At 38.0% G+C, this 16,230-nt stretch overlaps 1 protein-coding gene across 13 annotated transcripts in view; it reads right to left on the bottom strand.

Annotated features, from left to right (window-relative positions):
• The window catches only part of ZNF644 (zinc finger protein 644), a 211,262-nt gene that overhangs the window by 161,589 nt on the left and 33,443 nt on the right, over window positions 1–16,230 (bottom strand). For 12 of the 13 annotated variants that reach the window (XR_010321466.1, XM_064282322.1, XM_023558422.2 and 9 more), the window contains one exon: window positions 4,827–4,887. The exons of the other annotated variant lie outside the window; for it this stretch is intronic. Coding sequence is in view for 10 of the 12 variants with exons in the window: in XM_064282322.1 (XP_064138392.1) it covers window positions 4,827–4,870 (44 nt within the window). In the remaining 2 variants the exon portion in view is untranslated. The remainder of the gene's footprint in view (window positions 1–4,826; window positions 4,888–16,230) is intronic. 13 annotated transcript variants of the gene reach the window in all.

Genomic DNA, 16,230 nt, shown 5'->3' with positions numbered 1-16,230 from the left:
TTTGTGTGTTGCTATGACGCTGAGCAATTTTCAGCAGAGCATACACACTAAGACAAAGAAGAAAAGCCTGGCAATCTATTTCTGAAAATCAGCCAATAAAAACCCTACAGATCACAATGGTCAGATCTGCAACCTATCGTAGGGATGGTGCAGAACCAGGCAGCGCTTCATTCCATTGTGCATGGGGTCACCATGAGTCAGGGGCCAGTGCTACCAATAACATACATGGGGAAAATATCCAAGATACTTTGGTTAATGAACATATTATTAAATAAATACTGATGACATACCAGCCGTTTTCAGTAGCTTAGCAGTAGTAAAGTGCTTGTTGGGAGGGGAGAGTCCTACTTTTTACTTTAAACATTTCTGTGCTATTTGCTTATACATATAAGCACAGGTGACTCTTATTAAAAATATTTGAAAGTACTAAATGTTACTTGGCAGTACAGTTGAAAAAAGGTCAAATGTACACTGTGCAACCTCATCTAGAACCAAGAACAAATAATTTGATTAATTACAAATGTTTTTTGTGCTACAACAAAGGGCAGTGTATCTACATGCTATTAAAGAAACTGAAGCACAGGGAAGTTAATCTGGAAATTAGGCCAATAAGATAATAAATAAGATAAACATTTATTAAGAACTTCAAAAGCATGGCTGCAGGATTCTAAAAAATGAAAAAGGTCAGCAGCAGCTGCCTGTGTGAAATACTAAAGTTCAAAATGAAGAAGAGCCTGAAACTGAGATATACCTATCAGCCTCTGAGAAGAAAAGCTAGTCTTAAATCTTTTAGTAACTTATAAATCAGGCAGTCCCAAGGTTAAATTTCCCTGGATCCTCAAATCTTATCAACAAGAAAACTAAAGACTTAACATCCAGGATGAAATAAAAGAAGGCACTGAGGTTCAACATTAGGGAAGAAACTGTCTAAGAAAATCCTGGTAGGGAGACAGAGGACCTGCATGAGATGCAGTCAGTGTCCAACATTTATGGCAGAACTGCAGAAAGGAAAAGCAATAAATTGATCCCAATGGGGTTGGGCCTCTCCCCGCTTTGGACTTGGTACAAGGCAATCAAGTTTTAGGCATAAAAATCCTCAAGTGCCTACTATAGCCAACCCAACTAGCCAAATTTCAACTACGGAAGAAGAAAACTAGTAAAAAATGCTTTGAAACAGCGAGCACTTTATTTCTTAAGAAAGCATATTGCTTGTATAAACAAAAAACCAAACGCGCTGCCATCGAGTCAATTCTGACTCATTAGCGACCCTATAGGACAGAGTAGAACTGCCCCACAGTTTCCAAGGAGTGCTCGGTGGATTCAAATTGCTTATATGTATATATCAGATCTATAACAATAAAACAATAAATACTTCTCAGCTAGCAGCAAGCTTCCTAACCTATAGGAATGTTATCACAATTCCAGAGTCTGATTCTTCAATTTCTTCCTCTATCCACTCAGTTTTCTACCCACAAGGAAATGAGAAAAAGTTTTCTTCATTTCTTACAGATTTAACCAGTCACCCTAATCGTCTACTTCTATTAATCTAACACATCTTTTAAAAGGATAACTAGTATAAACTCACAAATACTATTTATAGCAACCACTCTAAATTCGACAACATGGACTAATGCCTTCACTTGGAAGCTGAGATGAAAATCAGCAATGACAGTCTTCTTTAAGGTCTGGGCTAAGAACATTACTAGCCAGTGTGCCCGCAGTCCATGACTTACGAGGTATTCAAGTTACAGCAAACCACTTATGACCATCTGTTTTGTTTTTGTTTTTTACATCTTATCATTAGTAATATGTACTACATACAATGTATTAAAATATATTTGTAAGTTTATATGTAATGTTTCCAACTCCCAAAGACAAATAAAGATTGGGTTTATAGAGATATTTATAATAAAAGGCAATAATAATGGAAAAAAAAAAAAAAAACCCAAGTAGAGGTATTCAACTTACATCAGAACTGACCGACAGAGTCAATGGAAGGGAACTCCGTTGTAAATTAGAAACCACCTTTTTTACAATTGGATTCAAAAAAGATTTTGGTGATATTTTATTTCTCTTACCAAAATACTTAAAACATTGCCTCTGGATTGCCCTTACCAGCTCTTTCCTATAGCCCAACAGCAACTGAAGTACAACGGTTCCCAGCCCATTCCAACCAGCATTCTGAATCTTTGAGAGAAAAGAATTCTGCTTGTTGATCTATGTATTAAACATTCAGAACACATAAAGTGTCTGGGCACTGTGCTACTAAGATAAATACGACATGGATGATGTCTGCTTTAAAAGGGCTTAGTCTAGTAAAAAACTACAAAAGTATGGACAGGCCTGGCTCCAAGGCTGAGGTGATGCTTGAGGAGATAAACTGACAACTAGAAGGAAGGTCACTGGAAGCTGGGGAGGGCAGGGAAGTGGGAGAATGACAACATATACATGGGGCTATATCTAGGAGTAGGAAACATTACACTTAGTTTACTCAGAGAACTCTAAGCACTGTGGCGTAACTGCAGTGAGATAATTATATGCCATGGTACAGAGCTTATGTTTTATTCTGCAGGTAATAGGGAAATATAAAGGGGATGAGTAGAGGAAGAAAAGCATTATAAAGAAGATGGCAAGTGAGGCCAGGTACTTACACAATTCAATAATCAAAATTATAGAGAATGGATAAAAAATCTGTGGTATGTTCATACAATGAAATATTACTCAGCAATAGTAATGAACTACTGATAAACTCACATCATGGATAACCTCAGAAACATTATGCTGAATGAAAAGAGCCAGACACAAAAGTGCATAACATACAATTTTATATATATGAAGTTCAAGAACAGGCAAAACTATGCTGAGACTATTCAGGAAGATGCTCACCTCAGGGAGAAACGATATTGGATTGGAAAGGGAAGAGCATGAGGAGTTTTCTGGGATGATAAAAATATTGTGTATCTTAATCTGGAAGGTAGTTACAAGCGTCAACATATACATAAAAAGTCATTCAGCTCTATACTTAAAATTTTATGAATTTTACCACATGTGAATTATACATTTATCATCAAAATGCTCCTTAGAAGTGAAGATGGCAAGAATTTGGCTCACTTACTTTGGACAGGTCTTGAAGAAAGACCAATCATTAAAAGGACATCACGCTTGATAAAGTTAAGGGTCAGCAAAAACAAAAACTGTCAATGAGATGGGGACTGACCCAACAACAGCAACAGTGGACTCAAACATACCAATGATAATAAAGATGGCACAGGACTGAGAAATGTTTCTTTCTGTTATGTATACATAAGATCACCACGAGTAAGAGCTGACTGGATGGCAAGTAACAGCTGACTGGATGTCAACTAACAATGACAACAAATTATACATTAAAACAAGACAAACAAAAACCCTACATATTCAGCTAGCAAACAAAATCTCTGTTAAGACCTGGAAGTACAAAGTCTGGCCTCTTCTCTCCTTTAGAAAGATATATGGATAAGTGTTCTTTATAATAACTGCTGTAAAAATATTCTTTCAAAAAAAAAATAATAACCTACTATAAATCAAAAAAATTAAGATTTTTCTACACAGCAATACCTGCCTCGTAGGAAGTAAGATGAGGACTAATAAAGTATGACAAGCAATTTAAAGTGCAATAAGTATTCTTCGGATGGTTACTACTGCTACTAGTACTACTGTAAGGAGCCCTGGTAGCACATTAGTTAAAATACTCACCAACTAACCAAAAGGTTGGTGGTTCAAACCCACCAGTGGCTCCACAGGAAAAAAGACCCAGCACGCTGCTCCTGTAAAGGTTACAGCCTAGGAAACAAACCCAAGGGGTAGTTCTACTCTGTCCTACAGGTCACTCTGGGTTGGAATCAACTCAACTGCAAACAACAGCACTACTACGACATAATAGCAATAGAAGGGGAGCTCTGCTTCAAAGTATGCCTAACCACAACTGAGACTGTAGTCAAGCAGACTGCACATCACTGTCTACTTGACTATAGCTTTTCTCATTCTAGGCTTTTTTTAAAAAAAATTAAAATCAGCAAGTTTTGACAGCTGAAACATGTGGTCAGATTTCAGAAAGACCAAATTAACTGTAACTTTACCAAAGTATTCATTTTAATCAGCTAATACCCTGAAGCCATGTTCTCTTACCAATAAATAGCAAATGTGTTTTAACATTTCAATAGCTTATATTATTAAAAAAACATTCTTTTACATACCAGACCGGAAGTACATGATTACAATTCAATTTTCTAAAAGTCAACAGTCTTGCAAATTAAAGCTAATTAGAATGCTACGTTAGAAAAGCCATTCAGCAAAGATGCCCACAAGAAAAACATTCAATTTTTTACAATTCTGAACACCATTTTAACAGAAAGAAGTCACTATTTGGCAAATTTAATCCACGTGTGGAAGTGTTCCATTAACAGACTATTCATGTGCTACGATCCACTAAGGAGAGAACAATGAAGCAATCAAGCACATCTCTTACGGCACTCGTTTCTGAGTGGTTAAACCAAACAGCATCTTGATTTTCTAACATGTTAAAATATTCATTGAAAACTTGTTTAAGTCAGTTAACCTCAACATAAATGAAGGAAAACTAAGAGTAGCCTCATAATTTGATAGCTGTATTTTTACTGCCACCAAATCCACTGCACCAAGTGTGTCAAAAAGTCGATTCTTCATATTTTAAAATTTTAAAAACACATTGATCTGGACTTGAAGGCATTTTTTATTTTTTTTAAAAACCCACGATGTTTGTACTTTCCTACTTTATTATATAACATTTAACACATTAATCTACTTACCTAGGTTTTGTTTTATTAACATCTCGCTGCAAGAATAATCTCATTCGAAATTAAATCAAACCTGGAAAAAGAACACATGTAAAGACCATCACTTAATTTTTTTGTTCAGGTGTGAATGACTACGACTATTACAGCTATGATACACTACTCTTTCAAATTAAAAACTGCAAATTTAATTATTTTCTAGATATAAAATCTATCTGAAAAAAGGTTTAACTAAAACAATTTTAAAATCAGAAAATACTGCTAAATACTTTTTTTTTTTTTTAGGGAAACTAACCTATCCAAATAAGAAACTTAAACTTTCTAATTCTTTTTAAAAATCTACAATAACTGTTTTCATTAATTTTAGTAGCATAGCAATGTAATAATTACAATCAATATTTGTTAATAAAATATACACTTTTCTAGCCCAGTGTTTATTATTATTACGTACATACCAAAAAATATACCAGTAAAACCGAAGACAAAAAAGATACAGTACGAGATGGCACAAAAATATACACTAAAAATAATCATAATAATAGCTAACATTTATCAAGTACTTAATAAATGCCAACCAAAAAACAAACCAAATTCTTTGTCAACGAGTCAATTCTGACTCATAGCAACTCTACAGGACGGAGCAGAATTTTACCCATAAGGTTTCCAAGGCTGTAATCTTTAGGAAGACAGGCTGTCACATCTTTCTCCCATGGAGTGGCTAGTGGGTTTGAACCTCCAACCTTTCAGTTAGCAGCTGAGCGCTAAATCACTAGTTCCCCCCTCCCCCGCCGCCACGAGGGCCCCTCCTCGTAAATGCCAGGCACTGTTAGAGAATATCATACACAGATACCTTCTTGCTTCCTAAATTAGTTCTCAACAAGGAGGCTTCTACCTTAACAATCCACTGAAATGTACCTGCCAAAAATCTACTACCCTACTAATTTTACCACACTGCACAAATTCTGAAAACTCATTATGTCCTACCCTGAACCTGGCATATCTCCTTTGCCTACCTCAAACTGACTTGTTAGTTTTCTGAGTTCTTTCTTCTCAAAAAAATGGTACCACTAGCTCCTTTACATTTCCTAATTTTGTCCTTTCCCCATTATCTACTGCCATTCTCACCTAGATTACTATAATTTTGATACTTTCAGACTCACCGTCATCTCAAGTTAATCCTTCGCATAACTATGAGTAACCATTTTATAAGTTTTCCTGATATGTCACAAGTTTCAAGTCCCTCAGTATTATATTCATCAACCTCAGAATAAAATCAGAATTCCTTAGCAAGACATTTTATGATCTCAATTTATCTACCTTTGTCCAACCACAACTCTCCCATTCTCTCCATATTTCTACCACACTAAACCCCAAAACAAAAAACCTCTTTAATTCCTAAAACAGCCCTCATGGTCTCTCAGCTTTCACACCTTTTTACATGCTGTTTCTCCTACCTACAACTACCTTCTGCCTCTTTTTAACTTTGCTAACACCTTTTTACTATCCTTCAATATTTAGCTCAGTCACTCTGGCAGATCCTTCTTTAATCCTTTAAACTGTGTAAAACTGTGTTTCCGAGTTGCTATAGCAACTAATGATAGTTCTATATTAACCCTTTCCATTGTTTATTAGATTTTTTTGAACTTGAGTGTGGACACATTGAGGACAAGAAGTCATTTCCCTCATTTCAGCACTCATAACAATGTAGGTTGAGTGAGGGATTAGAGATTTTATGTCGTGTACCAAAATGTACTTAAGGATACAGAAGAGATTAGCAAGTCTAATTCAGGTTGGCAAGCTTAATTCACATTTTCGAGGACTGGAGAAAAAAAAATTGATATCATTTCTGGATCCAGTAACCAAAACCGAAAACCAAACCCAGTGCTGTCGAGTCAATTCCGACTCATGGTGACCCTATAGGACAGAGCAGAACTGCCCCATAGAGTTTCCAAGCAGCACCTGGCGGATTCGAACTGCCAACCCTTTGGTTAGCAGCTATAGCACTTAACCACTACGCCACCAGGGTTTCCGATCCAGTAATATTACTTCATTAAATAACTACATCTAAGTAAAAATACAACCGATAAAAACCAACTTGCTGCAAACTTTTAAGTGAATTAATTAAGTTCATGGATTATCAGTACCAATATTTTGTTACTTAATGTTTCTATAGATCTACAATAAAAAAGATTGTTGACTAGAAATCCTAAACCAATTTTACTACCAGGAAGGAGTTGGGGAGAAGGCATATTTGGTTTTAGTACTAACACTGTCAACAATCTAGAACAGTGGTTCTCAAACTTCAGCTTGCATCAGAATCACCTGGAAGGCTTGTTATACACAGACAGCTTGGCCCCACCCCAGAGTTTCTAATTCAGCAGGTCTAGATTGGTGCCTGAAAAATTCTGCATTTCTAATAAATCCCTAAAATGATGCTGATGCTACTAGTTCAGGGCACACTAAGAAACACAGAGCTAGAGTTTTCTGTATGATGTCTAGAAGAGATAAGTATATTCTCTCTGCTACCCACTGCCACCAACCCCTACCCACCCAGAATTGGACACTGGGACCTGTTACAAACTAAACCATAAATCAAAGTGAGGATACTAACAGCCAACTATGAGTGTGACAGGCTGAAAAGTGGTCCCCAAAATATCCCTGTCCTAATCCAGAATCTGTGAATGTTACTTTCTTGTTACTGTTGTTACATGCTGTCGAGTCACTTCCATCTCACAGGGACCCTATGCACAACAGAATGAAACACTGCCCGGTCCTGCGCCACCCTTACAATCATTGTTATGCTGGAGCCCATTGTTGCAGCCGCTGTGTCAATTCACCTTATTGAGAGTCTTCCTCTTTTCTGCTGTATTTTACTAAGCATGATGTCCTTCTCCAGGGACTGACCCCTCCTGACAACATGTCCAAAGTATGTAAGACACAGTCTCTCCATCCTTGCTTCTAAGGAACATTCTGGTTGCTTTATATGGCCAAAAAAAAAAAAGTCTTTGCACATGTGATTAAAGATCTTGAGATGGAGAGTTGGATTATCTACACAGATCCTAAATGTACCTAGTAAGAGGGAGGCAGATGGAGATTTGACTACACACGTAAGAGAACATGATATGATGATGGAACACAGAGTTTTAAAGATGCTGGCCTTCAAGACTGTAGTGATACATCCACAAGCCAAGAACGCTGTCAGCCACCAGTAGCAGGAAGGGGCAAGGAAGGGACTCTCCTCTAGAACCTCTGAGGGTATGTGACTCTGCCAATACCTTGATTTTGCCCCAGTGACACTAATTTCAAACTTAGGACCTCCAGAACTCTGTGAGAACAGGTTTGTTGTTTTCAGCCACCAGTTTATGGTAAAATTTGTTACAACAGCTATAGGAAACTAGAGGACAGCAAGTTCTCAAGGAGATAAATAACAAACAACCCCCCCCACATGAATACATATACAAAAATCACATTGCATTATACAAACATCATATACAAACTTGCATATACAAACATCACACACACACACACACAGTAACATAACTTTGACTTCGGTTGTTTTCATTTTTTTATCTTGCTCTGCTCTTAGTTATACCTCAAAATCTGAAACCAACTTTAAATTCCATTTGTTGTCCAAATACTCAAACTAGCACATTTTAAGCAATACATTAAAAAAAGGGGGGGGGGGATATAATAAGGAAATCTGGCAAGAATTACTTTTCAATCTATACCTAAAATGTATAATATAATGGGGATTTTGTTTAGGTGAGTGCTGGAAAGTGGGTTTGGAATAGGAGAAAACACTTAAAATAAATGGTATATCTTGTTTTACCTCAGTAGGATTTTAAGGGAACACCTACATACTAAAGTTTCAAATATATCCTTCTAAAAATCCATAACCCCAGTCTAAATTATGATAAAAATATCAAATTCCAGCAGAAGGGAATCCTACAATATACCTGAATAGTACTTCTCAAAACTGTCAAGGTCATCAAAAACAAGTAAAGTCTTGCGCAGCCTAAGGAGACATGATAACTAAATAATGTATCCTAGACAGGATTCTGGAACAGGAAATAACATGTAAGAACTAAGGGATTCTGAATAAACTATAGTCTTCATTTAATAATAATATAACAATACTGGTTGCTCAATTGTAACAAACATACCACACTAATGTAAGACGTCAATAACAGGGAAACCTGGGGAGGTGGGGGTGAGAGAGAGAAGATATGGGAACTCTGTATTATCTACTCAAATTTTCTGTAAATACAAAACTGGTCTAAAAATAATCCATTATTAAAAAAAAATACATTGAAGAGGCATCAACATATTTTAAAAACAAAGACTGACAATTCAGAAAAGGCTTCAAATTAATCAAAAAGCTTGAATGATACATCAAAAATAAGTACAAGTGCCAAAATGGAGTAAAAGGGACTGGGGTTTGCTTCCCATCTCAAAAGACTAACAAACCAGAAAAAATATATGAAACAACAGTTTTCAGCTATTAGATGTCAGGCAACCAAGGACAGTGACCTTGAAAGAAGGGAAACAAACGAAGGGAGCCCATACTGCCCTAGAGGAAGTACAGACCCTTGCCTATGAAAGAGGAACCCAGACAAGGCCTTGTGGACTCCCTGGGTTGAGGAGACTAAGCTGGAAGCTCAAAAAGGCCAAGGTGGCTAAGAATCACAAAGTATAGAAGGGAAGACAGCTGCAAAAAGAGAAGACATCAGAGATCTACAAAAGATTTTCCTCAAGTTTCTGTTTGGAACAATCCTGTATGGAAACTACCCAAGGCCAAGGAAAACCAAACCCATTGCTGTCGAGTCAATTCTGACTCATAGTGACCCTGTAGGACAGAGTAGAACTGATCCCATAGGGTTTCCATACAGAAGCAGACTGCCACACCTTACTCCCGAGGGGTAGCTGGTGAGTTTCAACTGCTGACCTTTTAGTTAGCAGCCGAGATGAGAAGGAATATTGCTGTAGTCTCATACAGAGCCAGAAACAGCGCTTGTTCCCTTCAGACAGAATGGAAAACTTTGTAATTCAGGGAGGAATGCTTACAGTAGTAGAAAGGTCTTGCCTCCGTAGACAGGGAAAAGTAACTACAGACTAAATGCTGTTTTTAAAAGACAGATCCAAAAGGGGAATGCAGGCAGGAGGGAAGGATTACAAAGTGGCACCAGGAAACTTTTAGAAGTAATAAATATAATCATTATCTTGCTTATGGTGGTGGATTCCACAGTGCATATGTATGTCAAAACTTATCAAACTGCAAACTTTAAATATATGCACTTTACTGTATATTAATTATACCAAAAAAATCTGTTTTTAAAAACTCAATCAAAACCCCGTGCCGTCGAATCAATTCCAACTCATAGCGACCCTATAGTAAGAAAAAACAACCCAATTACAAAATGGGCAGAAGATCTGAAGCAACACTTTACCAAAGATATATGAATGAAAAGCACACAGAAGATGCCCAGCATCATCTGTCGTTGTTGTTAGTTGCCTTTGAGTTGGTCCCCAACTCATGCTGACCCCATGCACAATGGAACAAAATACTGCCTCGTCCTGTGCCTTCCCCATGATTCATTGTGGATTAAACCCTTGTGCTCCACAGGGTTTCCATCGTCTGATTTTCAGAAGCAGATAGGCGGATCTTTTTTCCTAGCCTGACTTAGTTTGGAAACTTCCTTGAAACCTGCCCAGCATCATAGCAACACACAAGCCTCCACTGACAGACGGTAGTGGCTGAACATGAGGTGCATCGGCCAGGAATCGAACCAAGGTCTTCCACACAGAAAGCTAGAATTCGAACACTAAACCACCAATGCCCATCTGTTGTTGATGTTAGGTGCCGCTGAGTCAGTTCCAGCTTGTAGTGACCCTATGTGCAACAGAACGAAACACTGCCCAGTCCTGCGCCATCCTCACAATCATTGCTACATTTGAGCCCAGTGTTGCAACCACTGTGTCAATCCATCTCATTTAGGGTCATCTGTCATTAGGGAAGTAGAAATTAAAACCACTAAGAAATATTACACATCTGTAAGAACGGCTAAAATTAGTAAGATCAACCATACCAAGAGTTGCCAGACATGTGAAGGGACTGAAACTGTCATACACTCGTATGGGAAGATATATACACAACCACTTTGGAAAAGAGTTTCGCTATTTCTTAAAATGTCAAATATACAAAAACCACATAAACCAGCAACTCCGCTCCTATGTATTTATCCAAAGAAATGAAATCATATGTCCATACAAAGACTGTACACAAATGCTCTCGGCACCTTTACTTGTAATAGTCAAAAATTCGGGAGGAGGGGAATGTCCATTAACATTTGAATAGGGAAATTGTACTACATTCTTACAATGGAACATGTATGAATGAAGCAATGACACACACAACATGCATGAATCTTAAAATAATTACATCGAACAAAAGAAGCCAACAGAGTACATACTACAAAATTTCATCTATAAAAAATGCAAACTCATCTATAAATGACAGAAAGCAGATCAGGCAATGCCTGGGCATGGTGGGGTGAGTAATAGCAAAGTATTACAAAGGGGCACAAGGAAACTAGAGGGTGACGGGTATGTTAATTATCTTGATTGTGGTGATGATTTCACAGGTTTATAGAAATGTCAAATCTGTTCAAATTGTACATTTTAAGCATGTGTGATTATTATCTATCAATTATATTTTAATAAACCTTTACAAATTCATAATATGCAAAAATAATAAACTTGGGGGAAAATAAAGTCAAATCTCAAATTTAAAAAGTTTGGTTATAAATGATAATGTTCTTTTTGCGGACACAATAAGAACATTATCACTTATAACCAAAAGAAGGAAGGTACAAAGATACATCTTTCAACAGCCTACAACTGGTAATTAAATGTATGAATTATTAATACTTCCAAAATGCAACCTGACATGCCTTATGAAAGAAATGTAACAGAGTCATTTGGACTACTTGAAAGATAGATATACATGATTTATACTTGCCCCAATTTCTATACAAAAACAAAACATCCAGTGAAATATAAGGGGGTTCAGAACTAAAAAAACCTTGAAAATTAATCTGATTCTATAGATTGAATCAAAAGGTCTGTTTGCAAAAATAACCCCAATTCTGTACCACTCCCTTATCCATGCATTTGGAAATGAGGCTTTGCAGTTTCTACCAAGAGATGGCGCCTTTTCCCCACTCTCTTAACTGTGGGATTGACTTTATAAAAAAGACCATTAGAATGATGTCAATGTCAGTTTGTCAGTTCTAGCCTCAGCCTAAAGAGACCTTGGAAGATTCAGCTCTCTCTTGAAACCTTGTCACTACAATGAGAACAAGCCCTAAGTCACCTGCTGGAGGATCAGACACTGTATGTAGGACATCCCAGATATCTCAACCACAGCAGCTTACAGCCTACAGACCAGCCTACAGCCATGGAAGTGCTCAGCTGTTAACTGAAAGGTTGGCGGTTTGAATTTACCCAGCAGTTCCATGGGAGAAAGGCCCAGTACTCTGCTCCTGTAAAGATTATGGCCTAAATTCACATAAAAAGACCAAATTTAATGGTCTGACAGAGTCTGGAGAAATCCCTGAACTATGGCCCCTGGGTGCTCTGCTAACCTGGAACTGATACCATTCTGGAAGCCCACTCTTCAGACAAAGATTAGACAGGCCTATAAAAGAAAAGAATTAATACACATGAAGAACGTGCTTCTTAGTTCAATCAAATACATGAGACCAAATGGGCACTTCCTGTCCAAAAACAGCATGAGAACGCAGGAAGGAAAATGAACTAGATGAAGGGACACAGGGAATACAAGGTGGAAAGGGATACCATGCTGTCACGTTGCGGGGGTTGCAACCAATGACACAAAACAATTTATGAATACATTTTTGAATGAGAAATTAACTTGAGCTGTAAACTTTCACCTAAGCATAATAAAAAAAGAATACAGCCTAGAAAACTCTATCGGACAGTTCTACTCTGTCACATGGGGTCATTATGAGTTGAAATCAACTAACTGGCACCTAAAAACAACATCAAAATGATAAAACTTTTGAGGCGGGGCCAAGAAGGCAGAGTAGTCAGATGCTTCCCTTGATCCCTCTTACAATACAGACCCGAAAGAACAAGTGAAACGATTATCTTTTTGACAAGCTAGGAGTCTAGAACATCAAAGACAAAGTTAGAAAACAAATTGAACGGCAGGGGAAGGGAGAGAAGATTCAGAAGCAGAGAAGAGTTGCCAGACCTGAATCGCTGGGAACCCTCAGGCACCACTTCTAGGAGCAACGGCGGCAGGCTGGTGGCGGCAGGCTGGTGGTAGCATTTGGCTGCAGTTTCCTCAGGGATAAAGAGCCAGCCACACAGCCTACTCACACTGCCGGAACCAGCAAAGAACGGCACTCAGCAAAAGCTAAATACTTCCATATATTTTACCGTGCCCCCAGACCCCAAGCTGGCTTCACTGGCTGTTGATTTCCCTGGGACTGAGATAGGTCCTGCTGAGTGGCCTGAGCCATTCTCCCAGCCTTGGAGAAGGAATAAATTCACAACTGGGGAAAAAGATAATCTGCCAGCTCCACTAACCTGGGGAGCTCAGGACAGAATCGGCTCCTGTCCCGGCATAAATGGTCCGTGGACTCTGAATACCTTTCACCCCTGCATGGACCTCTACAGGCCTATTTCTGGACAAGAGGCCCTTGATTGCAGACTGCAACTGTTTCAGCTGTGCGGTGGAGAAGTGAGTGTTTGATGTTTGACACGGCTTTACCTTTTGAACGGGGTCCTCACCAAGCCATATCGGGGGCTTAAGGACTGGTGGCTCCACTCAGGTCACCCAGCCACCTGTGACAGGGGTCCAAGGGTAACTGGTACATCCCAGTCCTTACAACCAAAAGCACTTGGTGCCCATGGTCCGTCTGCAGAAGCCACCCGTGTGCTCCAGGGAACAGGGACACGCTTTCCTCACGCTTGGGTGATGGTTGTCAGCCCCCTGCCTTGTTCAGAGCATGATCTCCTGCTGCAACCAGATACCAGTACCTACACCAATCACCCCTGCTCCTCTAGGACTGTACGACTGAGCCTGTACCACACACTTGATGACCAACTACCTGGACACGTGAGCTAAATTCATACAAGAAGGGTGAATGGACTCCTAGACTGATACACCTGGTAACACCTCTAGCCACCTGGTGACAGGATTTTAAAGCTTCAAAAGCACCAATAATAAAGCTAGCTCACTCAAGCAGCCTATTTGGGCATATCAAAACAAAACAAAGCCAGAAGCTAGGATACAAGAAGCAAACATAAAATAAGCTAACACAATAACTTACAGATGGCTCGTACACAACACTCAATATCAAATCACATTAAGAGGACCACAATTGCCTCAACAAGCTCTCCAAAGAAAGAATCAAGGGATCTTCTGAATGAAGGTACCCTCCTGGAATTAGCAGATGCAGAATACAAAAGATTGGTATACAGAACCTTTCAAGACATCAGGAACAAGATCAGAAAGGAGATCAGGCAATGTGCAGAAAAAGCCAAGGAACACACCAGATAAAGCAGATGAAGAAATTAAAAAGGTTATTCAAGAATATAATGAAAAATTTAATAAGCTGCAAGAATCCATAAAGAGACAGCAATCAGTAATTTCGGAGATTAACAATAAAATTACACAATTAGACAACTCAACAGAAAGTCACAGGAGCAGAACTGAGCAGGTGGAAGGCAGAATTGGTGAGACTGAAGAGAAAGCACTTAGCACCAATATATTTGAAGAAAAATCCGATAACAGAATTTAAAAAAAAAGAAGGTGCTTTAAGAATCATGTGGGACTGTATCAAGAGAAATAACCTACTAGTGATTGGAGTACTGGAACACAGACAGATAACAGAAAAGAGAGAGGAAACTGTTAAAGATTTGTTGGCAGAAAACTTCCCTGGTATCATGAAAGATGAGAAAATAGATGGTCATCAAACTCCACATTAGGTAGATCTGAAAAAAGTCACCGCAAGACAGAGTTTTAAGAGCAGCTAGGGATAAACGAAAAGTCACCTACAAAGGAGAGTCAATAAGCATAAGCTCTGACTACTCGGCAGAAACCATGCAGGCAAAAACGCAATGGGATGGCTTATATAAAGCACTGAAGTAAAAAAAACTGGCAGCCAAGAATCATATATCCAGCAATACTGTCTCTCAAATATAAAGGCAAAATTAGGACATTTCCAGATAAACAGGAGTTTAGGGAATTTGTAAAAACCAAACTATAATTACAAGAAATACTAAAGGGACTTCTCTGGTTAGAAAATGAATAACATCAGATATTATTGACCCAAGACTAGAACACTGGACAGAGAAATCAGAAGTCAACCCAGATTGGGAAATCACAAAACTAAATCAAGATGAAAAAAACACTCAAAACAGGAAACAGTGATATCATTATGTAAAAGAGGACAACATTAAAACAATAAAGAGGGACTATGAAATGCAGTCATAGATCTTTCATATTGAGAGGAAGAAAAGGCCATATGAAGAAATAAAAGTTAAGTTTAAACTTAGAAAAATAGGGGTAAATATTAAGGTAACCATAAAGGAGACTAATAATCCTACTCATCAAAATAAAAGAAAAAAAATACAGACTCAGCAGAAACAAAACCAACAACAAAGAAAAAGAGGAAAAGACAATAACTACTCAGCACAAAAAATTAAGTGGAAAAAAACTGTCATCAACACACACAAAAAGACATCAAAATGACAGCACTAAACTCATACCTATCTGTAATTATACTGAATGTTAATAGTCTAAACGAGTCAATAAAGAGTCAGAGAGTGGCAGAATGGATAAAAAAAACACAATCCATCTATATGCTGCCTACAAGAAAGACACCTTAGACTTAGAGACACAAACGAAAACTCAAAGAGTGGGAAAAAAATATCAAGCAAACAACAATCAAAAAAGAGCAGGAGTGGCAATATTAATTTCTGAAAAAATAAATTTTAAAGTTAAATCCACCACAAAGGATAAGGAAGGACACTATATAATGATTACAGGGACAATATGCCAGGAAGATATAATCATATTAAATATTGATGCACCCAGTGATAGGGCTGCAAGATACATAAAACAATAAAAGCATTGAAAAGCGAGATAGACAGCTCCACAATTGTACTAGGAGACTTCAACATACCACTTTCAGTGGAGGACAGAACATCTAGAAAGAAGCTCAATAAAGATACAGAAGATCTAAATGCTACAATCAACTAACATGACCTCACAGACATATACAAAACACTCCACCTAACAGTAGCCAAGTACTTTCTTTTCTAGTGCATATGGAACATTCTTTAGAATAGACCACATATTAGGTCATAAAGCAAGCCTTAGAAGAAT

The sequence above is a fragment of the Loxodonta africana genome, chromosome 3 (genome assembly GCF_030014295.1).
Source record: "Loxodonta africana isolate mLoxAfr1 chromosome 3, mLoxAfr1.hap2, whole genome shotgun sequence".
Taxonomy (NCBI): domain Eukaryota; kingdom Metazoa; phylum Chordata; class Mammalia; order Proboscidea; family Elephantidae; genus Loxodonta; species Loxodonta africana.
The sequence above is the reverse complement of the archived record's forward strand: the minus strand, read 5'-3'. Positions and strand labels throughout refer to the sequence as shown.